Source organism: Puntigrus tetrazona, chromosome 16, assembly GCF_018831695.1.
Source record: "Puntigrus tetrazona isolate hp1 chromosome 16, ASM1883169v1, whole genome shotgun sequence".
Classification (NCBI taxonomy): domain Eukaryota; kingdom Metazoa; phylum Chordata; class Actinopteri; order Cypriniformes; family Cyprinidae; genus Puntigrus; species Puntigrus tetrazona.
In genome coordinates this window covers 15,939,747-15,967,665 of record NC_056714.1, presented here as the reverse complement: position 1 = coordinate 15,967,665, position 27,919 = coordinate 15,939,747, and the positions used below count along the sequence as shown (strand labels likewise).

Genomic DNA, 27,919 nt, shown 5'->3' with positions numbered 1-27,919 from the left:
TTCTGATGTAATAGTTTTCATTAAAAGGAACTCCAATATTTTTGCAAAGGTCATTTAAAATGCAGGACATTTATAATACACAATTAATTAAATACTGCTATGAATTAAATATCATAAAAAAAACATTTCTTAGATTGCAGACCTTCTTGGACAAGGCTTTCAATGACTGTGATTTCTCTACACTGCTATGAATTAAATTAATATTTTAATTATTATATATATTTTTTGACAGCTTCACCAACTGAGAGGGAACTTCAAGGGCATTGGTTCAATTTCAAATTTCACATTTATTTCAAACTATTACTCCAGAATAACAAATGAGTAAGTTTCATTCCTTCTTCAGTATAAATAAAATGACTGAACAGGTCATATCTCACTAGTGACATTCCAAACAAAATTCTATAACAGAATATATATATACACATTATCAAATAAAATATTAGAAGTATCTATCACAATTAATATCAATAGATATTAAGTTAAGTTATATATACAAACGTTATTGAAAGACATAATCATCACAAAAAGCTTAAGGCAACATATGTACTTTGATACATTTCTGTTGAACAAATAAATATTGATGTACCCATTAAAACATGAGAAACAGTCAGTAACAGTCATGTTAAGTAACAATCAAGGCAGCATCAAATATCATTACTACCTCAAGGCACACAGGTTTCGACAAATCCACGATAAAGGATAATGGTGTGTTTGGCAGCGTCTGAGCACTGGTCCGTTTAAAGCATATACTATGCTTTTATCGTCCGATCACAGGTCAGGCCTGGTAAGGCGAGTTGACAATGTGCAGCTCTCCAAAACTGTGAGTTTGCCCTCCTGCCTTTTCACACGTATTAACCAATCACTTCTGGCTCAGTTTCTGTGTCCTCTTCAAACTCCGAGTACTCTGTGACTGTCATACTGTTATGGTCGCCTATAATTACATACTCTATGTTGGATCTCTCCATGTGAACGCTGTTGCCACTTATTGTGTCCTGCACTGGGAGCAGTTGATCTCTGCTCTCAGTATCCGGCATTTCATTCACTGTTTGTAAAAAATATATAATACAAATAATCAATTAAATATATATATATATATATTTATTATTATTCATATGTTATTCATATATACAATCATTATATAACACTCTGTTTAGGGTTTCTGCAGGTTTAATAAAGGTATTTTAAATTTTTCAATAGTAGATCCTTAAATGAAAATACATTTACTTAATAAGCAAAATGACATAAAACAGAAAGCTTTATTTTCTGATAAACTGATCAAAATGAAGTGGGTTGACACTAAATCAATTAGATTTTCATTCCCTGTTCACAGATGCTTGATGTTGCTGTTTTAAGCATTAATTAATGCTATTGTCTTCAACTGCTCAGAAAACAAGGCTTCATGTGCTTAGTGTATCTTGATATAAGAATGTTCAGATAGTTGCATTAAAAAACAAGAACATAAATTACCGAGGAAGATTAGTTATTTATTTGTTTGCAACTTTTAAGACTTTTCTGCTCCAATTTAAGATCTATTCTCTGGTCATAATGTTTGGAAGGGGTAAATTAAGACTTTTTAAACACCTTTTTAAGACCTTCAGAAACCCTGTTATTATTGTGTCTAATTCACACAACATGTTTAGAAAATCTAAACTAACAGAATAAAAAAGAATAGTATTGAATAGGTTATTTTTACATTTTATACAAACATATAAAACACAATAAACTGTTTATGTACACACACACACTCACACACATACACATACAGACACTTACCATTGCTTGCATCATTTTGAGCAAGCAAAGAATGCTGGTCACAGGTAATGCATTGGCGATTGTTGTTTCCAATAATACAGTTGGTCAGGGAAGAGTTTTGTATGTTTATAATACAAGGTGTAAATTGCAGTTTTTCTGAAAAGAGAAGACAAAAAACAAAAGACATCAATATGAGCAAAGGTACAGCACTGCATCAAAGGAATGTGGGACAGCAAAACAAGGCTCTTAGTCATGCATGCTTTTAAAAAATAAAGTATGCGGTTTTTTCATAGCAATACCTGTAGTACTTAGTGGGTGAGGTAATCTTTCAAACAAGAATGAGACAACAACAGGAAGTAGAATTGTAACCACTGAACAGGAAGTGATAAAAAAATGTCTCCACTGACCCTGTTGAAAAACCAGCATATGCTGGTTAGGTAAGTTTTGAAGCATGGCTGGTTTGAGCTGGTTTAACATGGTCCTTGGCTGGTCCTAAGCAGCTACCTTAAGTCATAAGCAGCTCAGGACCATTTAAGGAGCAGCTTGTACTAGCTCAAACCAGCAGCCATGCTTCAAAACATACCTAACCAGCATATGCTGGATTTTCCAACAAGGGATACCCCTGATATTTCCTAAAACAACAGAGCACAAATGAAATAGTATACGACAAGATATATCACCGGTAAGTGAATATGCAAAGATATCTACCTGAAAGAGGAATTTGCTCTGCATGTTGATGGTCCTCTGGATTAAATTGTGCTGAATGATAGCATGTCACAAGAAAAGAAGACATAGAAATAAATGGACAAATGAGAAACGAATAAACAATCCAGACTGTGGCAAATTAAATATATATATACATATATCATTAATTTTTGATAGATTGACCAACCTGGGAATCCCGTAACATTCTCGTACAACACTGGGTCACAAATCCCAAGGCATGTGAAGAACAAACTGCATGCACTTTGACCTTTTTTAATGACAATCTGCATCAGCCTGGAGGCTTTCTGCATGTCCGTGGGCTGGGACGTAATAACCTGTTCTTCGTACACCGTGATCGTGCGAGATCGGGACAAACAGCTGGACATCCTTTGAACCAAGCACCCAGTCATACACTTACTTAGGGAGCCCAAATAGCGTTGTAATTGTTTATCTATTGGGGAAAAGAACAAGAGAGAGCTGTTTACAATACAAGAATCTTCAAACAAGACAGAATGTAGCCTAATACATCCAATAAATGCATTCAAAGTTGTACTGATGAAGTGAGACAAACAAGTTTAACACTCAGTTGCCTTGATCTTAACATGTTAAGAAACTGTTCATAAAAGAAAGTTGCATTTTTATTATTATTTTAATTGCAGAAAATATATTTGATAACAACTTACAGCAAGCCATTTCAACTTTTATGCTAAAAAACTGAATTATTAAATCAGCTGAAATTACATATTGCTATTAAGAATTTACTTTTACGAGGGTTGTGACATTAAAAATAACTGAAGGTACACCTTTTCATTCACCGAATATACAGTACCAACTGTTTTGGATCATTCACCCTGTATTTGCTTCAATAGCCTACTTAAAACAACATTTACAGTTTCGACAGCTATACTGATTTTCATTTGCGCTTCCTTATTGTCACATTCACAGTTGTCACTTTCCCCAAAACAAACTAACTAAACACAACGTATGTGGCATAAGGAGATGTGGGCTACGAGTTAGAAACTTACCAGAGGATATACCAACGGTGCTGTCCATCTATTACTAGTAATAACAAATATCACTACAAGGTAAAGTAGTTCTGACGGCTTCTGGAAACCCAACACTACTTCCATTGATATACGTGGGAGTTGTGCGCATGCGCGTTAAGAACGTAATTTCCAGACAAGAATTTCCCCGAGTGCATTATGTCATTCTGGTCAACCGCAGCTAACATGCGAACAACAACAACATCAAAAGTTTACATTATTAATATACCTCGTCTTCGATAAACGCAATTTAGCGGCACCAACACGCGTACGTGCTTGTCTTTAGCAGTCAAATGAACAGAAAAAGAGTTTAAAATAATGCGCGTCTGATACCGCCGAGCGTTGAAATCAATAACACATTATTTTTCTTACAATAAATGCACTTTTGCACGTTCGTAGCGCAACACTGATGCACATCAAGCCGCCTGCGAGCGTCAGTAGCACAACGCTTGATTTCTATTGGTAGCTGCTTTTCTAACAGGGAGGTTCCGCTGCACTTGATTAGATGAGGAGCATCTCGAAGCCGGTATGATGGAAGCAGAGCGAGAAAATACGAATGCATGAGATTTACAGTCCACCGTCGTTTGGAGGCACTTTCTAACTGTCGCAAAAATGAAGATTTGGAGCACCGAGCACATATTCAGGTAGACGAGCAGCGTTCAGGACGGACGCAGCGCTCGCGTGCACAGATTCCAGCATCCTCTCCGTCAGGATTTGCATCCCGATTCCCTCTGGTAGAGCTAGTATCCGGAAACGGCTTCCTTCGGACACTTTTGGCTTTTAAACAATTACATCTCGCGCGTAACACAAATCTGAGCTTTAATTGCGAATATGCGTTAATTTGGGCCTAGCCGGTTCGCTTGTCTGCGAACGTCTGTTATTACAGTTTTGCGCCATGTCCTTACGCGACTCACTGTTCCTATTCACAACTGTGTTACTAACAATACCCATCAATGTAGTTACACCTTATTTAGGTGTTTTTACAGAAAGTTTTCTCCCCCGCCTGTCAGTAAATTTCAAAAGTTTACTAAAATGTCGTCTGCTTCCATATTTATAAACGACCCGGCTCGTCGTTTGCCTGTATTAGAAGGGTTTTATTTGGTTAACAGATAAAACCAACCGAGAAGACCACCTCAAATCAACCAAAACCACTAAACCAGCTCGATTTGTGATGCAATACGATTCATCAGATCTCCAAAACCGAATTGTGCAAAACCAGTATATTTCAAAGTTTTTTTTAAATGAAGTCATTAGTTTCGCTCAGAAATGATTCATTATGTGGAAATTAATTATTTCAAACTAACCTTTATTTAAGGTGCCAGCCTCTCATGTTATGAGTGTGATGTTTGTTGCTGATGATGAACTACACTGGCAAAAATTGCTTCCTCTTCAATATTTAAGCTAAATTTCCCTTTACTGTGTTTTGCTTACGCGGTCAGCGCTGGTACAGTGATGTTCCTCATAAACAGCTGAAATCTATTGTCATGTGTTTTTGATTGTATTCACACAGCTACCCTTGGGAGACCGTGATCAAAGCGGCTATGAGGAAGTATCCTAATCCGATGAACCCTAGTGTCGTCGGGGTGGACGTTCTTGACAGGAACTTGGACACAAATGGACGTCTTCACAGTCATCGGCTGCTCAGCACGGAGTGGGGGCTTCCAGCAGTCGTCAGAGCGGTTAGAAGATATGCGTCACGCTGCCAAATATCTCTCTTATTTATATTACAGCTTCTACATCTCGCATATCATGTATATTTTATTTCTAAAGCACATAATTACCCGTCCAATCTGAAGCGATATTTAATAGCTTTAGCAATATGAAAGTGTATACAACCGTACTTTTAACAGTGGATTGCAGTGTCTTTGACTCCATGGCCCTCGTTTGATAGAGATGAAGGATAAGGATTTGTAAACAAGGTTTTTAACTGATAAATATTTTGGAGCTTGGCATAACTAGCTGTCAAACTTGTAACAAAAGACTACCTCCTATAACCAGGTTTTTCAAGACATTACGAAAAAAAAACATTGAGGCGGTGAATTAATAAGGAATATGTTTGATTATTGTAGTGTTTTGGCTTATTTAAAACAATTTTACGTCATAATAAAGTCTCTTGGAAGATTTCTAGGGACCTCCTGATTAAGATAAACTGGCTTATAAGGATCTTCCTTTTTTTTTTTTTTTTTTAGATTTTAGGGACAAATCGGACCGTCACATATGTAAAAGAGCATTCCATTGTGGACCCAGAAGAGAAAAAAATGGAGCTTTGCTCAACGAACGTGAGTGTTGGTTTAACATTTAACAGTTATGCATTATAGAAAGCTATGATTGTTTTAATGGAAAGTGGTTTTAAGAATTCACATCTTCATTTTACGCTGTTCTAAATAAATTCCTTTTCACCTTTAGATAACCCTAACTAATTTAATATCAGTTGATGAAAGGCTTGTCTACAGGCCCCATCCAGAAAATCCAGAGGTGTAAGTAAAGCCATTTGTAAGCATATTTTTTAAGAGCTAATTGTAATATTTGCATCAATATACATGCAAGCCGTACAAACAGAAAGCAATAATACGTTAAATATGGAATATCAAACTGAATATCAAACACCAGTGTCTGAAAATTACGTTTGTGTTACTTTTGCAGCACTGTATTAACCCAAGAGGCGATCATCACCGTGAAGGGGGTCAGTCTGAGCAGCTATCTTGAGGGACTGATGGCTCTAACCATGTCAGCTAATGCAAGAAAGGTAAATCAGTTCATGTAATGTAATGAAAAATATTAATTTGACCAAATATCCTTGGAATATCCCACTCGACGTAGTGTCAATGTCACATGTGTATTCATGTGTTTCATCAAGTACTAAATGAAAGTTTTCTATTCTCTAAATAAATGAGAACTTAGTACTTCCTTTTTTCCTGCTGACACAATCAGAGAAGCACCAAAAATAAGTAACTTCAAAGCACTAATATTGTTTTTTTTTGGTCCCTATCAGGGAAACCCTGTTGTTTTTGTGGATGTTTTTTTTTTTTAGTTTAGTTTAGTTTTATTAATTGTTTTAGTTTCTTTCTTAGCAGTTCTAAAAACAAAAACCTAATATTATTTAATGCACTATAGATGAAGCATTATTCAAGCCTCTGAATAAAGTATGAAGATCTAAAGGGTTTTTTTTGTCATAGGGATGGGACGCAATTGAATGGATCATTCAAAACTCTGAAAGGGAAAATGTCCCTTTGTGTGACTTGTGTTGAACAGGTAATGTTTCATCTAGCACCTGTCTTTGGGTGGTGCAAAACAGAAATGGCACGTAGTGGGTTTTGTCATATGCATTAGTACTATAGGTTATTTAATAATATGTAAATGTTTACAAAATAAATATTCTATTCTGTATGCAAATAAACATATGTATATGTATTTGTTTTACAATAAATATAAGTTTTTAATTTAAGGCAATAACCATCAAAAAGTAAAAAAAAAAGTATATATATATATATATATATATATATATATATATATATATATATATTTTTTTTTTTTTTTTTTTTTTTTTTTACTTGATATTTTTACTTGATATTAATATGTGCTTTCAGAGCCCATGAGTAAGCAGCAGCACCAGCTCTAAAACCACATCTGGCCTGCGTGACTTTGGCCCGTCTCTCTGTGTGTTGATGTCTGTATTGGAAGGTAGTCAAATTAGTGCTCCTTGATGCACTGTTGGATTTAAGACCTCATAAAATTGCACTATTACAGACAAAACTGTATAGAGTTTTGAATGTCGCTACAAAACATGTATGCACTGCACTGACTACCTCTTATTTTAGATTTCTTTTAATGCTATAACAGGGATCCCAGTATCAGTCGGTTGTTAATTCGGAAATTAAGCACATTAAAGTTCAGAATATCTGGAAATGTAATATTTTTGGTGCATCCTTAATTTTTTTAAAGACATGATTAACAGGAAGTTGATTTGGTTGTTTGCATGGATAGTCATAAAGTGTAATTAACTAATAAAGTCTAAATAAAACTTGTAGAATAGATACTATAACTTATGAAAAGTTATTTTGTAATAACATTCTATATATTCTATAATTTAAACAAGTTTATGTTGCTTCTTTACACAATGTGAACATATTATCAATTCATTTGTAAAGGCTGTTTATTTTATTTAGTAGAATGATATGATTGAATGCTTATTTATGGTTATGTAAAAAAAAATCTTATTTCATTAAATTTTATTCTTATAATATTGCTGTGGTTCAGTACGAAAAGCATGTTCGCGTTATTATGTGGGAAAAATGTCACAATACACGTTTTCCTTTTCAGTTCAGTGTATCATCTTTGACAAACTTGTGTTGCATTTGTAAACTGTTTTTTATTTAAAATCATTGCTTGTCAAAATCTAAACAAATAATTGTTAAGGTCTTATGGAGCCCCCTACTGGCGATTTTTAAAAGAAAAGACATTTTGAAAAAATATTAAACTGAGTTTGAAAAGCTGAAATGGAAACACCTCGAACATATTGTGTTAATAACATCGTTTTTTTAATGTCTTATTTTACTAAAGGCTTCCTTGTTATTGTATATTTGTAAGGTATTTAATCGTTTCGCTAGTTGTTTCAACGAATGAAATGCTCATCAGTGTCACAGCTAATTAAACAATTACTTCACTAGTCACTGGAGTACTGGACTTAGGGAAAATGAAATAACTTACTTGAAATTGTGTAAAGCTCCTCCACTGGAAAGAAAAGCATGATGAAACACCACCAAGCAGAAGTAAACAAACTTAAAATTGGTCTGTACTGTACTTGAGTCATCTAGCCAGATGAGTTTCAGAATTATATATTTCATAATGTAATATTTTTTAGCTTTGATATTGTTGAACAGACTGAAATGTCTTTGTAACGTATTACATGACACTCAGACTTAAGCCTTTTGTTAATTAAGGAACAGCAGAAAATCGTTACAGCTCCATTTCTCATTTAACTGTGACATTTTAATGCATTTTTTGATGGTCTGGGGGCAAATAAGTCATGCATAATTTATGCTAATAAAGTATTTTAAATGCCGTGGTATTAAATGTTCTTTTAATGCAAACTCAAACCCTGTTTTTTCTCTTTATGTGGAGGATGAGGAACTTATTAAAAGAAACTAAATAACATTTTACAGTTTCTTTTAATGCTAGTTTTTCTCTGTGATGTGAATTTATTTTAATGGCTATGGCTATTCATACATAAATATGCACAGATGCCAGCATTGAAGGGTCAGTGTTGGTTAACTGTGCCGTTTACTCCTGGCAGTGTTTTTCAGCACATGACTGGTGTTAATGAGATTAATATGACGCGAAGAATATTATATTTTCTTGAGATATATTCTAATATCAAAATATTACTGGGTAATTCAACAGTAAATATTTTTTTTTTAGTACAGAATTATTTTGTGTATTTAGTAGTGAAGTCAGAGTTAAAATCATGTAAATAAAAGAACCCAGTACTATAAATAAATATTTATAGAGCACAGATATATATATATATATATATATATATATATACACAGAGTCACCATCAGACATATTCAACCCATAATTTTACAAAAAAAAAACATCTCTTGTACACAAGATGGCAGTAAAAAATCTTGTTAGCCGATGATAAATTGTGGATTATATCAACAATACCAATAACTTCTTGTTATTTATAGATCTTGTTTTTTGTAATTCTTTGCCAAGTATGTTCTTCAAATACCAAAGATAACATAGTAAGCATAGAAATTACTTACTGAAAGAAGATCCAAAACAGGCAAAAGTTAAAGTTACTGTAATAAATTCACTATAGGATCTATATAAACACTTTATTAAATCGATTCCTGTATTATAAAGCTGAATTAATATGATTCAGAAGTTTTATTCAGAAAGAACCATTTGCAAACGAATGACCGCTTTTAAGTTTATGACCACTCAGAATAAGGCACCTTGGATGAGTTTACACTTCAGATCTGCTTACAACATATTGGTGTATTTATTGTTTAGAAAAACAAAGCAGGTTTAAATTGCAAACCACTGAGAATATCAAATGTATAAAAGTGAAAAAAAAAAGTACTTAGAAAAGTATTGCACACCAGTGTTAAGGCCATTTTGGTAAACATTCCCATGCACTTGCTAAAGCACCAATTATGCCATCTAATAAATGTTTGTGTTGCCAAAAATCAAACCTATATTACATTCACAGAAGAAACCAGTGCATCCTGACAGCATAAGGGCAACATATTTTATGCATGTAGGATCAATTTAAACATCCTTTTCCTTAACCTTATTATAACCTCTCTTAAGTAAACAAGATCCATGCTGAATAAATAAAAAAAATCCTTTATAAATACACAGATCCCCAACACAGCTTTTTAGTTTATCTCCTTGCATATTTTGAGTACATTCGGTTTCCAAACTTCTCCACAAAACATTATGACACCTGCTTCTAATTTTTTCCCCTGCCTCAAGTCATCCAGGAATCCTTTGCACTATTGACACTATTTACAGGGCAGCAATGCAACGCCTCCTAAAACTTGAAAAGGTTGATGAAACCCTGTGGAGACACGGCCTTGCAGCAGCTCTCCGGGTTATTGGCAGTGCAAGGATGGTTTGTATCCTGAAGTGAACACACAAAAAAATCAGTTATTGCCATAAAAGGACTATACATGGAAAAAAAAAAAGTGATGTACTTTCAAAAAAATGTGAAAAGCTAGAAATGAATTTAGTCTCACCTTCCAGAACAGGATGTGGCAATGTGTGCAGAACTGTAATGTGTCACTGTACTGCTCTTTGTGAGGGTAACACCGGCATAACTTAAAATACATCTTTTTCCACTCCAAATGTCCTTTATCCGACACCATTAGGCGCTTGCGGATCTGCGAAGAACATACCAAATGACTTTAACCAAATTTAGCGCAAGATTTACCTTATAAACAGCCACATAAATATGCAAGTTCTTCAAGCAAGTGTGTTGCATTCCATCTGAAGAGCCACAGACGTCTGTCTACCTGTCTGTCTGAGAAGTGATACTGGCAGAGTTTCTTCCACAACAGCCGATCTTCTGTCAGCACGCTCAGGTCAGGGCATACCTGACCCAGGCTAACCAGATCTCGTCCGTCTGAGAGATGGTGCATGATGTTGAGCTGTAAGCTAGCCGGAAGATCGAGCAAGGTCATCCCTGTGTTTGTGGGCTGGACAAGTGAAAGGAGGAGGTTTCTGTTTACATTCATGATCGGAGAACATCCTAAAATATGGTTTATATGTCTAAGCAATGCTGTCAAATGATTAATCGCGTCGCGTTTTTGTTTACATAATATATACAGTACACACTTGTATTATGCATTTATATATTTCAGAAAAAAGGCTGTTTATGTATTATATATTAGTGCGGAACAGTGATTAATCACATCCAAAAGACGTTTTTGCGTACATAATATATGTGTATTATGTTTTACATTTATTAGATATATTTAAAAAGACACACACATACAGTATATATTTAGAAAATATTTACATGTGTTTACATATATTTATATTCATATAATTTATCTAATATATAAATATATTTAAAGCTGCAGTCCGTAAGCTTTGCGTTTTTGTCACCATCTAGGTTTAAAAACTTGCATTTTATCCTATGCGTGAGTTGTTCGGCGTGGAGGAATCTGTTGAGGTGAATGTTTAGCTGTCAGTCATCACAAAGGTGAACATTTTTATTTTATTGTCATCTGAACAAGTAATAGGTCTGCTACACTTTAATCTGACCCACTGAGGGAAAAAGCATTATAGTAATTCATGCTACCATTGGTGATCAAATCAAATGATCAATTAGCTCATATCACATCAAAACCTGCAAATTATTATTGTTGTTGTACTTTACTCACAAATTATTCATGTTAATAACATCAGTATTACGTGAATATGAGTAAAGTGTGTATTAGCAAGCAGATTTCAATTTCTGTATTGTCTAATCTCTAATTGTCACATCATTTAACCCCCCCAAAAAACATATAATGTGAACAAAAACTTATTTTAAATGTGCTTAATTGTTGCCCAGCACTAATATATTTGTATATAATATAAAATATAATAACTATTTTCAAAATATATACAGCATGTGTGTCTGTGCATAATAAGCACAATACACATATAATATGTAAGCAAAAACGTTCTTTGGATGGGATTCATCGTGATTAATTGTTTGACAGCAATCATAATACAGTTCACCCCCAAAATATAATTTATCAATGTTGTTACTCTCAACTAAAATAGTTTCATATAAATGAAAGTGAATGGTGACCAAAGATCTCAAGATCTAACTTAATGTTTGGCTTTAATTCACAAGTAATATTTATGGTGCAGAAAAGAGCAGCTAAAACATTCTGCATTTGAAATAGGAAAAAAGTCTTAGAGGTTTGAAGCGACAGGAGGGTGAAAAAAAGTTAGTCTAGAATTAAATTAAGTTTTACACTTACCCTGTTGATCTGAATGTTGTCAAGCTGCTGCTGCCACTGCAGTATGTTCTCCATGCGATGCACCCAGATGTTGATGTTTCCCACCAGGACGGACTTGCCCATGTCCTGAACCAGACTGCACAACGACGCATACAGCGTTTGCAGCAGTTCCTTAATCGGTCGAACATTCTGCTGATCCTCAAGAACTGAAAAAGAGTGCAAATGTTTAGTTAGTAACTAACAAGTTCAAGTTTGCACAACAACATGAGTCCAACAGTGCTGACAGGATCTGGTGTCTGTCACGGGATACTTTAAGTTCATGCCTGATGCTTTCATAACACACGGATCAAAACAGAATACCTTTCCATGATGAATAAGACATTTAAATCAAAAAATGAAGAATAAAAGAGTGACAGGTGAATTAATAAAGCGATTCGAATATGACGTAGCCTGCAAAGTGAGCAGTTTAGTTTCCCATAACAACCTGCACCTTTGTTTAGCCGAGACGACTTTTGGTTTACAATACATCTGACGTTCCTGTTGGCTCTCTGAGGCTTGTCGCTCTTTCCAATGCAGGAAATCATGAAATTTCCATTCAGCTACGAGCTACTGGTTAAGCCCACCAAACTGATTTTGTTTTTCGATTTTGTTACTTTTTTTATGTTTCCTATTAGCCACATGAGAATTTGAGTACAAGCCTCCGAGTAAATAATCTTTGTGAAGATGTAAACAGACACTGTTGATGATTCACTTTGACTAATGGTTTGGTAATGAGATGGTGAGAGTGCGAGACACTAGTAAGAAAGCTTACCTTTCTGCACAACCCTTTCCAGAATGTTCATGTAGTTTTTCTGTGCCACTCCACTCAGCGAAGGCAGTTGGGACTTGGCGATCAGCTCCAGCAGCTGAAATGTTAAGACATAAATTTCAGAGGTCAGACTAAGAGACTGCGTGTCCCAGCATTACTTACAGACTGTTATATTCCACTCTCTTCAGCCTTGGCAAAAACAAAAGACTCAGAAATGGGACACTCTCTCCACGTACAAATGCACTCTGGCTCATGTCTGTTTAAGCAGTGTTGTTGTTTAGGCGTTTTGAAGACAAAAGAACAGTTCCTTCAGATGCTTCAAATGGATGGTGAAACAAAGTGCTAACTGTATTGTAATTCTGTTTGTGCATATGCATGTTATCAGCTTGACAAGAGCAGATTCCCAACACCCAAGTTCATTTTCAAAAGGAAGGACAGCCAAGAGCAGATAGTGAGAGCTGTGCTGTGTTGGGCGGCATGACTGGCATGTAATATCAGCATAGTCAACATCATGGAGCAACACTGACCCACACTCGACCCAGCAACATGTGAGCATTGTCATTCTTACCCTCCCCTACAGAGAACCCCTGATGAATGTTTGGTACGATTTTTACGTTTTTAAAGAGGCTCACCAAGGCTGCATTCATTTGATTAAAAAAAAGAAAATTGTGTAATAGTTATTACAAAACGTTTTTGTCTACTGTGTGTATTGTCAATATCTTATGTATACACACAAATATATATATATATATATATATATATATATATATATATATATATATATATATATATATATATATATATATATATATATATATTTTTTTTTTTTTTAATTTATTTATTTTTTTAATTTATAGATTTAATTTTTTATTTGACCATAATACCATAAGTTTGGCTTTTGGTATGATACCAGAGTGTAATATCTTTTTAATAGCTTTCGTCTGCTTCATGTTAGCGGTTGTCAATGTGGCAGAAACATTCCATTCATATTATTGATGCTAAAATTAATATAGCAAACCTGTTGTTCCATTCAAATGAAATTAATATTTGATTGTTTGAAATGCAAGTAAATATTATGTGACCAAAATGTCACATTTGAGGTTTTTTTAAATTATTATACGTCATAAAATTAAATATTACAAAAGCATTTATTTAAAAAAAAAAAAAAAAAAAAAAAAAAAAAAAAAAAAAAAAAGGTTAGTATATTTTATCTGCCTTGCTCTTTGGAATAATAAACAGTTATTAGTTGCATGCAAAAGCTATTCATATTACGCAATCACCACTATCATGGGTAAATTCACACAGCTAAATGACAGTGATATGATATTACGAGGTATTAGTGGTCTTTGTTTAAGTCTTCTCAAAGGTCCCTTTTTCCATCCCTACTAAACCTGATCTCTGTAACCGAGCTCTAACGCAACATCAGCGCAAGGCCAGACAAGCTAGAGACAAACTGTAAGATAAACCTGACACTACAGTGTCTCAGCAGCGCCAGGAAATGTCTAGAAAAATATATGATGCACTGAACTGAATTTTAATGACCTTAGCCAAAAGGTTCGAGTAAACAACTTCATCCTGATCCTTTGTATACCTGCCATCCGATGTGATCATGACCCAGTTCGCCAGCACCTTAAGCTCATCATAGCTAACTCTATAGAACAGTGGAGTCAAGTGATCAGATCAGAATTCAGGGTCACAATGCAGACAGACAGAGAGAGAAGGGCCCATGAGGTGGGGGGGGGAGTTAAAGGGCACCTAAGTCACTTGACTTTCCGTTCTGGTTTCATAAGCTTTCTCAGCCTCAGCTGTCTGCTGGGACACTGCGTGACAATGACCTCAACATCACACCGACCCGTGTTTATCTGCTCTCAGCTAATGACCTTTGCGTTCATCAATGGCGCAAGTAAATCTAGAACATCCTCTCATCGGTGACCCTAAACCAGAGCTGTATTGACAAACTTGAGTTTAAGAGACTTTAGCTAAACTGAAGAGGAGTTAAACTGTAAAAACACTATGATGGTCCTTGTATATTTTGCCATGAAAGGGCCCCAGAGGCCCTCTTGTCTGGTGTGCGATGATAAGAATGAAGACAGTAGCAGATACCCGGAGCCCAAGACTTAACTTAACCCTTTCCTCTTCAGAGACCGAGTCTGGCTATTATCACTGTGTGCTCTGCCACAAATAGACGAGCGGAAACTCACCCTTACGACATAATTGAATCGCCTGGTGTCCTTGATGGCACTGCAGAAGTCCAAGCGATTAAATGCTTCGCCCAGAGTACAATATCCATGACGCTGCGTGAAATGATCAAAGAGGAGTTAGCCGACTACTAATTCCCACTCTGTCGTACTGCAGTAGATCGCACGCCTTACCTCTTTGGTGCTCCCTTTGTGGACATAAATCCATTTGTCTTTGTGAAAATCTGCAGAGAAGAAATGAGTCAAGATTTCTGCACTTACAGCGGTCCGAATGTCACGAAGAAGCGGTGACGATACTCACAAGGAATCTTTGTGTTGTTATTCAGCAAGTCCTTCTTTCGCTTCTTTGCAGCCACATCATAATTAATGCTGAGGATCAAATTCTCCTTGTCATGCTCGTCTTTGCAGTAGCTGGAAGCACAGTGAAAGGCTTTATAAATGCTTTGTGCAGGATATATCTGCATAGTTAAGCAACCTGCTCGATGAGTAGACCATAAAGCAGTTTTCATCTGTACCTAGAAACAGTAAACATTTCGAGCTACGTGACCTCTCGGTATTAATAGCAAGGTGATTAACAGATGATAACTAAACTCAAAGGTTTTTTTGTTTACCACAGCTATTTACTGCTCCTATACAGACAAATTAGGCTATGCATATTCACATTACTGCGTTCAAACAGACGCACTGGATATACACATTAACAAATATTAATATACGACACGTATAAACACAAAACTAAAAATATAATGATAACTATTTTCAGCCATGAAACGTCTTTCTGACTATAAAGTGTTAATGACTTTAAGGTTTCCGATGTATAAACGCTTTTGTTTATCAAACTACGCCATTTGTTTGAAGATGCTGGTAGAAGTGGACCATGGAAAGTAGCGGATCAAACACTAAAAAATGCAACCGTTTAATGGTTAAACATTACCTCTTTCGTTCTGAAACATTGTTATTCGTGTCGTTGTCATCTTTCGTCGTTTTTTTCCACCCGTCCTCGGTTTTCACCCAGCTTTGACCAGGAGACCGCCAGTCTTGTCCAAGAAACGGCATTGTCAAGACGCGAAAACCAGTGACGACTGAAGGCGATTTGTTAGCGTTAGACTCGAGAAGCCGCTGAAGTGATTTTCTTGCGTGTTAACCGCTATATTATATCATGTCGCGAGCGCGTTTCTGATGATAAAAGTGCGCAGCTGTATTTATATTGTCAGAAGGAGAATCCGGAAATGTTCCTGGTCCCGCCCCCTTTGGACCGCGTTCTCCAACACGTGGCTTTGTTTATCATCTTCCTTAATATTGCAAAACCTCACTGGAAACATAATCACATGTAGAGCTCGGTGTGCTGCTGGATCATCTGTCCTCGTTGCGCTTATGAAATATCATATCATTTAATCGTTGGTGATGACCTCCAGATTTCTTATTTCCTTGTGAAACACACTAGAAAACGACCCAGACGTGATCTAAACATAGAAAGCTGACTCTTCTGTTGATTTTCCCTTATGACTAAGGTCATAACATCGACTGTAGTATCTACCCATGCATAAGTGTATCCTTTATAAATAAGAGTAAAGTCTGTGAGAAAGTTTGGTATTTTGGATCAAGGAGTAAATCATGTAATTCTGTTCTATTAAAATGTACAGACTATATTGACTGTAAAGAAGTGGGTCAAATAGAGGTTAGTTATGCTATCCATTATATATATATATATGTGTGTGTGTGTGTGTGTGTGTGTGTGTGTGTGTGTGTGTGTGTGTGTGCGCGCACCTGGTATTTATAACATTATGGGGACCAAACATAACCCCATGTCCCCACAAGGATAGGAATACCAGTAAATTTTGACCTTGTGGGGACAGTTTTGGGGTTTATAAAACATACAGGATTACATTTTTTAAAAGTCTGAAATTGCCAATAGTTTTCTGTAAGGGGTAGGTTTCGGTGCAGGACAATAACACATACAGTTTGTACAGTATAAAAACCATTATACCTATGGAAAGTTCCCATAAAACATGGAAACCCAACACGTGTGTGTGTGTGTGTGTGTGTGTGTGTGTGTGTGTGTGTGTGTGTGTGTGTGTGTGTGTGAAAACAACTTTTTAATAAGGAAAGAAGTTTTACCTTATTAGCCTACTTAACCTTTTAGTAACCTGATCAGAGTCTAGTCGAGCTCCTATTAACATAACACCATCAGTTTTGTAAAATGAAACTCAGGGAACAGCACTTCACACATGATAAGGAAATATAATCGTTTGAAGTTGATTTCATCAATACCTGTTCACATTTGTTTGGTAATGAGTTGCATACTGAGCAAGAAATGTGACCCAGCTGCCCTACATTATGATGTAATGAGAGCTGATGGAAATGAGAAACTCACAGCTTCCTTTTATCATTTAATCTCTTTAAGACAGATATAAGAGTTCCTCTGTGTTGATTGTTTACTTTCAGACACTTTAATTCTTTTCAGCTGAAAATGGTTGCTTGAGTAAATTTCAGAAGATGCATATTAACAGTGTTTTACACTTCCTTGATGCTAAACTAACATTATATTGTAATTATCATGCAGAGCTGTGGGTTTCATGTATTTACATGGGCTATTTATACCTAAATGAGTCAGCACAACAAAATGTATGCAAACTGTTTATACATACATGCATACACATTATTTAATGATTTTGCGTTATAAAGACTATTTCTGTTTCCAGACAGGCAGAACTATGATTGTGCATATTTTTGCTTTTTTTATTATTATTGAAATCAAAACAGAAGTGCATGCCATGCGATAGTTAAACAGACATTTGAGATTCAGCACACACTCAGGCGTGTGATAGAGGTTACAGGAAACATTTCTCAACAATTGGTCTCCTCATCTCCTCACTACAGTACTGATGTAACCTGACTTGGCTGGGTGCTGTAAACTATTCTGCATACTGTGTTTAAAGTGGAGTAGAAGGCTCCAGAACTGCTCTCTCTCTCTCTCTCTCTCTCTCTCTCTCTCTCTCTCTCTCTACTGACTCTAGCCAGTCTGATTGACTGTAAAAGATGCAGAGGGTCACAGATCCCTCACCAAGTGGTAAATGAAACATGCATCAGCAGGAGCACATGACAAAATGAATAAGCGCATGCACAGAGTGTGACTGTAGTGACATTCTCAGTGAACCATGTTGCTTCACAGGACCCAGTACTTAGTACTTTCCAAGAAGTAATTTGTTTCCAGTAAGGATGATATTTCACTTTAGAAGTGTGTATTTATAAATTAATTTCAAATAAAAACAGTAACACTTAACATCAAGTCAATAATGATAGAGACTTGCTGTTTTTAACTTATTATGATGATAATAACATGTTTCCTGTGCAGCAAGTGAGCATATAATAGGATCATGTGACAAAAAACATTTGCTTATTACATCTAAAAATTATGTAAATAGAAACACACACACACTGTTTATTTTATTTATCAATTTACCAATTTATTTATAATTCTTATACAGAATAGTGGTATTTTGTCATTGTTTAATTTAGGAAATACTGACAAGCACAATATTTAGGCAGATATCCAATATAAATTATAGTACAGTAGAATAAACTTTTTTGAAAGACAGATGTCTGAAATGTTTTAGTAACATTGTGACTTGGGACCCATTTTAACTGCACATCAGGAAGGCATTTGCCTCAATTGCAAGGCAAATACATTCAACAACGTGACATTTGTTCTTCTCTTAAAATATCTTTTCCCAAGCCATGTTCACTGTTTGGTTCTCAGCTCAGGGACAAGTGCTATGAGGGGATTTCCTAGACGTGTAGATGGCTAGATGACAACCATGTTTCCATTTTATGATTTAAAGCTAAGAAAAGCTCAACAGTTGTCTGAACAAGAGCAAAACAAGCAAATGTAACGACAAGTTCATGCAACGACGTGGATGGAAATGTCTAGAAGTGTTTTTGTTTTGCACACATGCTCACTAGCACACCTGTTGCTGTTGCTCTTACACAGATTTCATCATTCCCTCAGGTTCACTCTGTGAAATGTTTCAATTTACATCCTGGACCAACCAAATCTGCTATCTGGGCCAGCCACATGATTCTGGGGGTGTAAAGTTCTCCCTTGTTTGTTTCCCTAAATAACATCAGATCACCTATAGCCCAGACTGAAGCCCATCATTCAGCACAACATGTTCAGATACGAATGTGACTTAGTATAATCAATGTAAACCTCCTTTAAACCTTCTTTGTTATTCGCAGTTTCATGTCTGGGCATGCTGACACCTGTTACAGTGACAGGAAGACATTTAAGACTCAGCCGGGGCAAAGACACTCATACTCAGACACACATTTCTCACACATCTGCTGCTTTATGTTTGACACCTTCTGTGGCTTGTCATGTGATTCATCTTCTGTGATCTAGATGATGTATCACAGCAGAGCTATGTAATAACTTATAAGAATGCACTGAAAAGATACTACATTTTTTATATATATATATATGTGTGTGTTGGTTTAAATATACAGCACACACACACACACACACATCTTCGAGATGAGGCAGATCAAATAATTATTACAGTGTGTTTTTAGTCAATTATATAAAATTTAAATGGTCAGAAAAGGCAAATTATGCACAAAAAGAACGCAAAAGGGCATTTTAACTTTTTTAGCATTTAATGATAAACAAATGTCAAGTAAAACTCATTTTCAACAGAATGCAACCGCTACAAACTTCGTGAGAAAACACAAATAAAAAAATCATTTAACAAAATGGAGGAATGTATTTACATAAAACGTCATTTAAATATTTATTAAATAAGGTGATCTGAAAGACACTTGAAAATCAAGGTAAAAAGTATCATACCTTGTATGACTTGAGCTTAATTTTAAATATTTTTCAACTATTTGTCTATTTCAGCTATTTTAATAACTACTACAATATATTTTACTAATACTTCACATACATTCAAAAGGCAACATTCTTAGAGACCTTCTATATATTTCGCAGTAAAATCTATCAAATGCAGGTTAGGAAGAGACAGTTACATTGTCACATAAATTCATTCATGTAGGCAGAAACTTATCAGAGAGATAGATCAGAGGTACTGAGCCATGGTCAAATAGCTTGAATGGCAGTGTTCCCTTGGACACCCACGAGTCTGTCGCTGGGTCGTAGCAGTCAAAGCGGTCTGAATCTTCCACACTCTCGTGGCTGTTAATGAAACGGCCCCCTGTGACATAGATCTTGTCGTTGACCACAGTAGCAGAGTGATGCATCATCCTGGCCTTCATATTTTCACATTTTTCAAACCTGTTGGTTTTAACATCATAGGCTACCATTCTTCTGGTGTAGCCTGTTGAGACAAAAAAGTAATTGACATAAAGCGAAAATTGCTATTGTTTTTTCATTTCCTATTTTGACATACAGTCAGAAGTTTGGAATATTTTATACTTTTTAATGATTTTGAAAGAAGTGTATTATGCTCACCAAGAATTTAATCGTTGTATTAAAGATACAGTAAAAACAGTAACCTTAAGAAATATTAATGCAATTTAACATAACTGTGCTCTATTTAAATGTATTTTAAAATGTATTTTATTTCTGCATTACAAAGCTGAATTTTCCATGTCACATGATCCATTTAGAAATCATTCTTCTTTCCATAAATAAATAAACAAATAAATAATTAGGAGTCAGAAGTTTGATGATTTTATGGATAATATATAATAATCACTTAGTAATAATTTAGATTTCACTCTGACAGGAATGTTATTTTTACGATACCACAAACAAAAAAACCTTTCTTACCGCCTACAATGTAGATTTTATTATCAATCACTGCAGCTGGTGCACAGACGTTCTTCACCGACCTTGTTTCCATCCTAGACCACAGATTCCTTCCTATGTGGTACACCTATCAAAAGCAAGCATCTTTACCACTTTGAAATCATTGAAATTTGTGCTAACTAAACATCCAAAAATAACCCTGAAATGTCCAACCTGGATCATCCGAACAGGTTTCTGCATGGCGTCTTCTCCTCCGAACACATATATCCTCTGGTTATGCGCAGCTACAGCTGGGTGCAGCACTGCGGTGGGCATCGGGGCCATGGTCTCCCATTGATTGAACATGGTGTCGTATCGCTCTACCTCATTGGACAGCTGTCCATCGGCCGTCAATCCACCCAGTATGAAAATGAAATGCAGGTAGGTGGAGCTCTGATGGGCGTACCGAGGCGTCAGCATGGGTTCTCCCATTCTCCACTGGTTTGTTTTGAGAGAAAGCGTGTAAACGGTGTTGCTAGGTGTGCACTGGGCTCCTGCTTTCATGGTTAAGCCACCCAGAACGTAAAGGATGCTGTGCATGCAAACATAAGCGGGTCGGTAGAGCCGCAAAGGGACTTTTGCAAGCCACTGCCAGCAGTGAGTTTGCTCATCGTAGAGTAGCGCCTCACGAGATGTCCGCTCGCCATTCTTACGACCTCCTACTACTACAAGAGCTTCCTTGCAGTTTTGACGCCGAGGCGCGGCCCACATGGGCTCGAGATCGCCAGAGCAATGAGTGCCGACAGAAAAGAGAAGTCGACGAACAGATTCGATCATTTCTGTGCATAAAGTTGAAGACTGGACTAGAGGGTCGTTGGCGATAAACTGGAAAAGATACGAAGGGTGGACATGTCTTAGTCTCACACGACGGAATAAGTCATGGATGGTGCCGCGTCTGGAGAACGGGTCGTGGTGGATCCAAGCTAGAAGGGTCTCAAATACTTGCTCCTCTTCAACGCAAAGCCTGTCGTCTTCCAAGTAGCTCACCAATTCGGGTAGCGAGAGTTCGCAGAAGTCCTCGGAGACAACCACATCTGAGAAGCTCTTCACGGCCAGCTCTCTTGCTTTTTCCCTCAAGCTTGAGCAGTGCAGGATGTCCGAGAGCCGGATCATGCTCAGGCAGTTGTCTGGACTGAGCTGGGCCTGCAGGAAGGTGGAGCAGGCCTCGAAAAGTCTTCCGTACTGAAGCATTGAGGCGGCTTGCATCAGAGGGAGAACCAGCTCCATGGTGATGCTGATGGACCCCGTGTAAACATACTCCACCACACTCCTGAGGATGTCATAAGGAACACCTTGGAGGTTTATCTGGGGCTTCTGGGTCTCCAGGAAGCTGCTGCAGAACATAGCGTAGAAGTAAGGGCTGCTGGACACCAGAACGTTGCGGTGACATGGGATCTCTTTGCCCTCAGAGCAAAGCTCAACATCTGTGAGAATTCGGTCCTTCCTTAAGGTATTCAGCTCCAGAAGGAGAGTGGAAGTCAGGATTTTGTCATTAAAATGCAAGACTTCTGATATTGGCTCATCTAAGCTGTAAAAAAGGAGGTTTTACGATCATAACATTTTCTGTAATTTAAATATTTGTTGCCACAATTGCAGAAGACAGCCTATTTTTCCTAATTGTACACAAAAACAATAATTGCAGCAGTTTAGATGCATTCCATAGAACTATTTAATTTAAAATCTAAATGAAGCAACATTATATTTACAGCTTTTATCTAACATTCAGGGTCATCAAAGTGTATTTATAAAATGAATGCTATGAATAAATAATAAACTGACTGACACAATGACATGCTTAAACGTGATTGTGAAGTTGCATCTGTGAATATTTTCAAAAGCATCACATTTGCACGGTTTAATTGGCAATTTCACTTTTTAAGACAAAAAATAAAAAGATAACAGAAATTGGTCCCTCGTCATCATATTTTATAGCCAGAAAACATATACTTTTAACAGTTCTGCATGTTCACTACACAATCATAGAGATTTGAGTTGTCCAGTTTACCCGAAGACTGATATATCATAGCAAACACACGCCATGCCGTTATCTACAAAACCCACAGGTGATGTTGTGCCTGCAGTCATATCCTGCCTTACCTCGTCTCAGCCGATTTGAAGCACATTCTAAAAGGTCCTGCAAAAAGATCTATTTATCATCAAACCTCAAACAACACGTCCCTCTGTTTTCAAAATCAGCGCACTTCTGAAAGTTGCTCACTCTCAAGAGTTTGGCAGGTGGATGTTTATAGAGACCGGGGCGACCGCGGTATGTTATTTGTTGTTCAGAAATCCTTCGAGAGGCCTCAGTGTACATTCCAGCCTCCCTAAAAATAGAAATCTCTCTTCTCTGTCAGAACTGGAGCTGGTCCCGCTAACACCTCCTCGTGGTTCACCCTCGCCCCCTCTGTTTTTCCACAACACAAGTTTCTCCACCGTCTGCATGGCGTGTCTGAATTGCTCCATGCTCCACCACGTGTGTATGTTTACCGAGGCTGTAAACAACACCCCGGCTGCCCGAATGCTATTCTAAGAGTGAAGCCGTGTACTCGGAAAGACCCCAGTTTCTGAGCTAAGCCCCTTCAAAGTCAGCCTCGTGTTACTGCAGCGGTCGTTACTAAACATCGGGATGATGAAGGCTCCGGGATGAGGACACAGAACAGCTGAAGGCTTTGAAGCCAAACATACACAGTTATAAATTAGACAAGGCCGAGTGATGAGGGTATTGTCTGAACGCAGTCTCGCTAATTTAGTGTCCTGCGCCGTGTTGCACGCCAAGCGTATGAAGTTGCGTAAGCACCTGCAAATAAACTCTTGTAATAAGCAGTAATGTAGCGAGAAATGTTAATTAAACAGACAAAAGCGTAATTAAATCAAAATCTCAATCTATGTCTCTATAATCTATGATTAAATATTCTAAACCGTTTTTTACAAAATCGATGATTAGATATTTGTGAACTGAGGCTCTTTAGCATCTAGCGTTAAATCAACAGCGCCACCTAGTGTTAGTTCCCCGCACTGAGGTATTTGTACCTGAGGTATTACGCAATAGTTGCACCTGCGCTGCCATCCGTTTCTCATGCTGTAAGCTAAAATAACGACTTCAAAAATGTATGTGTTCTCTTGTACCGTAAGATAACCTGTTGTACAAGCCAGATGCATCCGCATTTGATCGAATAGAAAAAATGTACTGATAAAAAAGTCATGACTACTTTCCTAAAAAAAAAATCCAAAGCACACAGCGCAACATAGAGATGTGTTGAAGAAAAACAGAAACATTTCAGTAACAGTTTAACCTGCTGAAATGTGTGCACAGAATAGCCTAAGGCAACTAGCCATCTGTTTTTTAAACCTCCTAAACTGGGCCTTGCTCTGTCACGTTTGATTTCTAGAAAGCAAAAAACTGATAATGTAATTCCCTGAATGTAAGTTACTTTGAATAAAATCAGCTGCCAAATGCAAGAATGTATCACATTGCAGGATTTGGTTGGAATTACTTTACTTTTTACTCTGGCATCACCAAGGCACAAAATTCCTCAAATAAAAATGATGGAAAACTAGAATGTCAGGTTAAGAAATTTGTGGTAAACAAATTTTTGCTCCTCCCTACACATTGTAGGGCTTGAAATGAATAGCTTGAGTAATCCCTTTGAACTTCTACCACAACACCCTTTGAAAAGATTACAGCAGGCAATTTATTAGCAGTAAGATCAGAGAGTGAATTTATTAGGATGTTCTAGAGCACGCCAGCAAGGAAATAAACGAATAAATACAATTTTAAATAAATATAATAATATTTATAAACAAATAATAAATGTTAAAACAAGAATTGTTTTCCGTAATCTGTTTAAAGGGTGGTACAAATTAATAAATAAAATAAATAATAAATATTTACTTGTCACCTAACATCCATATACACACAATTTACAAAAAAAAAATTCAAAATAATGACAATGTTGTGGACCTTAAATTCTCCAGAGCTGCCTTTCATGGAAATAGCTGTCTCTTGGTAAAAACTTGATAAGTATCCTGTCATAGCAGGTTTAAAGCCTGCAGACTACTTCAGATATGTCAGCAGTGCTGAGACTGGCTCTGTTCTACAGCATCCACACGATTTACTGTGGGCCTGTTGTGCATTTGTTAATTATCTCATACTAAAAACGCCTGTGCCTCGGGAGAGCATCCTTACTGATTAACACTGCTTATCACAGCGTGAGTAAATGAAGGGTAAATAACAGTCAGATCGAGACATGGCAGGATTTGACCTTTAGACGTTCTCCCCAAAAAAATGTTTATGCATATATGTGTTACTCCTCCATGATCTATGAACACATTAAAGCAGTTGACACTAATCAAGCAGCGCCTATTTAGGAAAAAAATCAGTTTGGCACGCATCATGAGATGAACAAGTAGTCCTAATAGAAAGAGGCACGTTTTAGATATTGAGGCACAATGTCTGATGCATTTTGAAGAGCACTTTCATCTTTTGGTTGCCGTAATGGATTCCTTTGTGATCCTCCTCAAACACACTGCATCATTTCCAAAACAGACCCCCATAAAACAAGAGCCCTTCTCTACAGCACAAGAGAAATATATTTGGGAATATATTTGGATTTTTTGTGTAACACTGCTTAGGGTAGAAGCAACAAGTATGTTGCTGTACATTAGGTTCATATTAAGCGGCGCCACTGATGGCGTTGCAATGCAAAATGCAATATGTCCGTTAGGAATCGCAAGATGACCTCTACAAGATCGGTGTGACAGTGATATATTACATAGTTTGTTCAGCTCATGCAGAAATTTAAGGGAACATAACAAACAGTGAGATAGCAAATTGGGTCATGTTGTGTCAGATCTGAATGACCTACTTCTTACGGCCTTTTTTCTGATATGGCCTGGAGAGAATGTTCCACTTTCAAAGGCATGGCAAAAGTTCTAATCACCATCACCAAACAGAGAGTACTAAAGTTTCTTCTTCGAACTTCTGTGCAAACAAATCAGCTGTAATGTGATCAGCATTCTGGTATTTACAAATGTAAGAAAGATAATAATAAAATAATATAATAATAATAATAATAATAAAAATCGCAATAAAATATTGTTTCCATGTTGTCTGTATTGATAAATTATGTGTAAAACCCATTTGTACTGCGTGCAAATGTAAGACAAATACAAAAAAAGACTTTTACATTGCTATTACACTGATATGAAAATCATTATTTTTTAAGAAAAAGGCAACTAAGTTAAATAATTGTTTTCAAAATTAAATCATTGGCATATTTATTGACAAAACTATTGTTTGGAAAATATTTATAAAAATAATATATTATGAAAAGAAACATAAATAAAATTAAATAATATAATGTATTGATTTCTGACCAGAATAATTATTAAATTAGTGAAATAAATAACCGTGACAACCCTGACAAACAAACACCATTTCAAGGACTCCCTCTCACTGCTTGCAGACCCCTGGCTTACAGAACACCAGGCATACTGGCCTTTTTTTTTTTTTTTTTTTTTTTTTTTTTTTTTTTTGGTCAGATGCATGTTATATTTTGGTAAAAATGTCGTGTTCCTCTAGAGGTCAGTGCAGCTCAAATGATACTTGAACTTACCGAAATAAAGCAGGTCCTTTACTCATTACTCACGCTATCATGAAATATGGATTCACTGCACATAATATTATTGATCAGTAAACTACTTATAAATGGTTTTGGATTTTTTCAGCAAACCTACATTGTACTATAAGACAATGCAGTTGTTTATACATTAAAAGAAAAACATATCAGAGTAACTATAGTAAAATGGAAGAGTTGCATTCAAAACCACTGACAAGTCTGTCATTTTCACTTTCTTTCTTTTAGTTTTTTCACCTGATGATCTTCTCAGTCTTCTTTTTATCCTTCTCTCTGCAGTCAGTCCAAGCTTCATCGGTGTGACACAAACAGACACACGCCGTGCACCTTCAGCAATAATACACCTTTGATGGAGCGCAGTTGCCTTTGGAAACCTAGAGAGAGAAAGAGGGGTCTTAAGGGGCTTACTATTAGCTGCTTAAAATTCTTCTGATGTAACCAGTGCATAGCCACTGGAAACAAAAACACAGATGCATTCCCAATAGACTGGCACTTTCACCCTATTTTGTTTACTCTCAGTGGTGTTGTGTTCCAGACGTCTTTTTTTTTAACAGTTGAGGAAACTAAATAATGAGTTCTTTCACCGAGTGAGTCAGTGTGAAGGCGACTCGGATTATCTTTATATCTTCAGTGGTGGCAGACAGCTTCATACAGTGTCACAGGCATACTGACACAAGGTGCCTTGGCATTCAAAATGGCCGGAGTACAGGCTCTCAGGGTGAGAGAAACTTAAAAAAAAAAAAAGATCTTTGTAGAGTCCAAACACTCAGAGGAATTCCCGTGGTCGTTTCAGACCAATACTGAAATGTCAGGTAGTTGAAATGCCTCTGTTTACTCACCAGGATAGAGATGCGGGGTGTGTGGATCTTTACAACATATAAGCTTTCAGTGAAAATGTCACTCTGAAGACTGATCGCTGAATCATAAAATGGAATCAATCGTTATTCACAAAAAACATTCAAGAAACATTTTTTTGGAATATGATGGTTCTTTAATGGCACTGATGGCTCCATGAAACCCTTAACATTTGACCTAATATTTTTAATATTTAATACATTTTAGTAATGTGACCCTGTACCACAACACCGGCCTTAGGTCGCTGGGGTAGATTTGTAGCAATAGCCAAAAATACAAAATTATAGATTTTTCTTTTCTACCAAAGAAAATCACTCAGATATTAAGTAAAGATCATGTTCCATGAAGATATTTTGTAAATTTCCTACTGTAAATATATTAAAACTTTTTATTAGTAATATGCATTGCTAAGTACTTAATTTGGACAATTATAAAAGGCAATTTTCTCTTCACTTTTTAATTGATTCCAGATTTTTAAATAGTTGTATCTTGACCAAATATTTTAATCTCATAACAAACCATACATTGATTGAACACATACATTATTTATTCAGCTTTCAGACAATGCATAAATCTCAATTTTTCGAAAAGCTGACACTTAGGTTTTGTGGTCCAGGGTCACAAACGCTGAAAGCGTTCACCATTCAA

General features: G+C 36.4%; 4 protein-coding genes across 6 annotated transcripts; 1 reads left to right on the top strand and 3 right to left on the bottom strand.

The window, feature by feature from the left end:
• Positions 1 to 267: 267 nt before the first annotated feature.
• On the bottom strand, positions 268 to 4,954 carry si:dkey-29h14.10. Of its 2 annotated transcripts, none has more exons than XM_043260912.1 (5): positions 4,805 to 4,954; positions 2,645 to 2,908; positions 2,461 to 2,511; positions 1,774 to 1,908; positions 268 to 1,042 (listed from the first exon to the last, which is right to left on the bottom strand). In XM_043260912.1, the coding sequence occupies exons 2-5, from the start codon at positions 2,865 to 2,867 to the stop codon at positions 852 to 854; spliced, it is 600 nt and encodes a 199-aa protein (XP_043116847.1). In that variant the 5' UTR covers positions 2,868 to 2,908; positions 4,805 to 4,954; the 3' UTR covers positions 268 to 851. The 2 variants fall into 2 exon arrangements, with proteins under 2 accessions (XP_043116847.1, XP_043116846.1); XM_043260911.1 differs by lacking the exon at positions 4,805 to 4,954 and adding an exon at positions 3,483 to 3,652.
• prelid3a (PRELI domain containing 3A) lies at positions 3,958 to 7,997 on the top strand. Of its 2 annotated transcripts, XM_043260913.1 has the most exons (7): positions 3,958 to 4,144; positions 5,011 to 5,179; positions 5,690 to 5,779; positions 5,907 to 5,977; positions 6,144 to 6,246; positions 6,677 to 6,752; positions 7,088 to 7,997. In XM_043260913.1, the coding sequence occupies exons 1-6, from the start codon at positions 4,113 to 4,115 to the stop codon at positions 6,746 to 6,748; spliced, it is 537 nt and encodes a 178-aa protein (XP_043116848.1). In that variant the 5' UTR covers positions 3,958 to 4,112; the 3' UTR covers positions 6,749 to 6,752; positions 7,088 to 7,997. The 2 variants fall into 2 exon arrangements, with proteins under 2 accessions (XP_043116848.1, XP_043116849.1); XM_043260914.1 differs by lacking the exon at positions 6,677 to 6,752.
• A 1,486-nt stretch (positions 7,998 to 9,483) lies between these two features.
• On the bottom strand, positions 9,484 to 16,159 carry fbxo32 (F-box protein 32). Its single transcript, XM_043260909.1, has 9 exons — positions 15,906 to 16,159; positions 15,273 to 15,382; positions 15,146 to 15,195; positions 14,975 to 15,067; positions 12,777 to 12,870; positions 11,987 to 12,171; positions 10,523 to 10,705; positions 10,247 to 10,390; positions 9,484 to 10,131 (listed from the first exon to the last, which is right to left on the bottom strand). Exons 1-9 carry the CDS (start codon positions 16,025 to 16,027, stop codon positions 10,042 to 10,044), a joined length of 1,071 nt encoding a protein of 356 aa, XP_043116844.1. The 5' UTR covers positions 16,028 to 16,159; the 3' UTR covers positions 9,484 to 10,041.
• A 3,449-nt stretch (positions 16,160 to 19,608) lies between these two features.
• klhl38b (kelch-like family member 38b) lies at positions 19,609 to 23,078 on the bottom strand. The gene is made up of 4 exons (XM_043260716.1): positions 22,878 to 23,078; positions 20,955 to 22,308; positions 20,763 to 20,868; positions 19,609 to 20,307 (listed from the first exon to the last, which is right to left on the bottom strand). The coding sequence occupies exons 1-4, from the start codon at positions 22,901 to 22,903 to the stop codon at positions 20,018 to 20,020; spliced, it is 1,776 nt and encodes a 591-aa protein (XP_043116651.1). The 5' UTR covers positions 22,904 to 23,078; the 3' UTR covers positions 19,609 to 20,017.
• Positions 23,079 to 27,919: the final 4,841 nt, after the last annotated feature.

Excerpts from the sequence above, each read along its gene's own strand:
- fbxo32 (XM_043260909.1), bottom strand. The coding sequence starts at position 16,027 with ATGCCGTTTCTTGGACAAGACTGGCGGTCTCCTGGTCAAAGCTGGGTG. Across the intron at positions 12,871-14,974 it reads GATTCAATTATGTCGTAAGG|CTGCTGGAGCTGATCGCCAA; the intron begins GTGAGTTTCCGC and ends TTAACATTTCAG. Across the intron at positions 10,391-10,522 it reads ATCACTTCTCAGACAGACAG|ATCCGCAAGCGCCTAATGGT; the intron begins GTAGACAGACGT and ends TGTTCTTCGCAG.
- klhl38b (XM_043260716.1), bottom strand. The coding sequence starts at position 22,903 with ATGTGCTTCAAATCGGCTGAGACGAG. Across the intron at positions 20,869-20,954 it reads AACCTGTTCGGATGATCCAG|GTGTACCACATAGGAAGGAA; the intron begins GTTGGACATTTC and ends TGCTTTTGATAG. Across the intron at positions 20,308-20,762 it reads TAAAATCTACATTGTAGGCG|GCTACACCAGAAGAATGGTA; the intron begins GTAAGAAAGGTT and ends TTGTCTCAACAG.
- prelid3a (XM_043260913.1), top strand. The coding sequence starts at position 4,113 with ATGAAGATTTGGAGCACCGAGCACATATTCAG. Across the intron at positions 4,145-5,010 it reads AGCACCGAGCACATATTCAG|CTACCCTTGGGAGACCGTGA; the intron begins GTAGACGAGCAG and ends GTATTCACACAG. Across the intron at positions 5,180-5,689 it reads TTCCAGCAGTCGTCAGAGCG|ATTTTAGGGACAAATCGGAC; the intron begins GTTAGAAGATAT and ends TTTTTTTTTTAG.
- si:dkey-29h14.10 (XM_043260911.1), bottom strand. The coding sequence starts at position 3,510 with ATGGACAGCACCGTTGGTATATCCTCTG. Across the intron at positions 2,512-2,644 it reads GAATGTTACGGGATTCCCAG|CACAATTTAATCCAGAGGAC; the intron begins GTTGGTCAATCT and ends GCTATCATTCAG. Across the intron at positions 1,043-1,773 it reads TCAAAATGATGCAAGCAATG|TGAATGAAATGCCGGATACT; the intron begins GTAAGTGTCTGT and ends TTTTACAAACAG.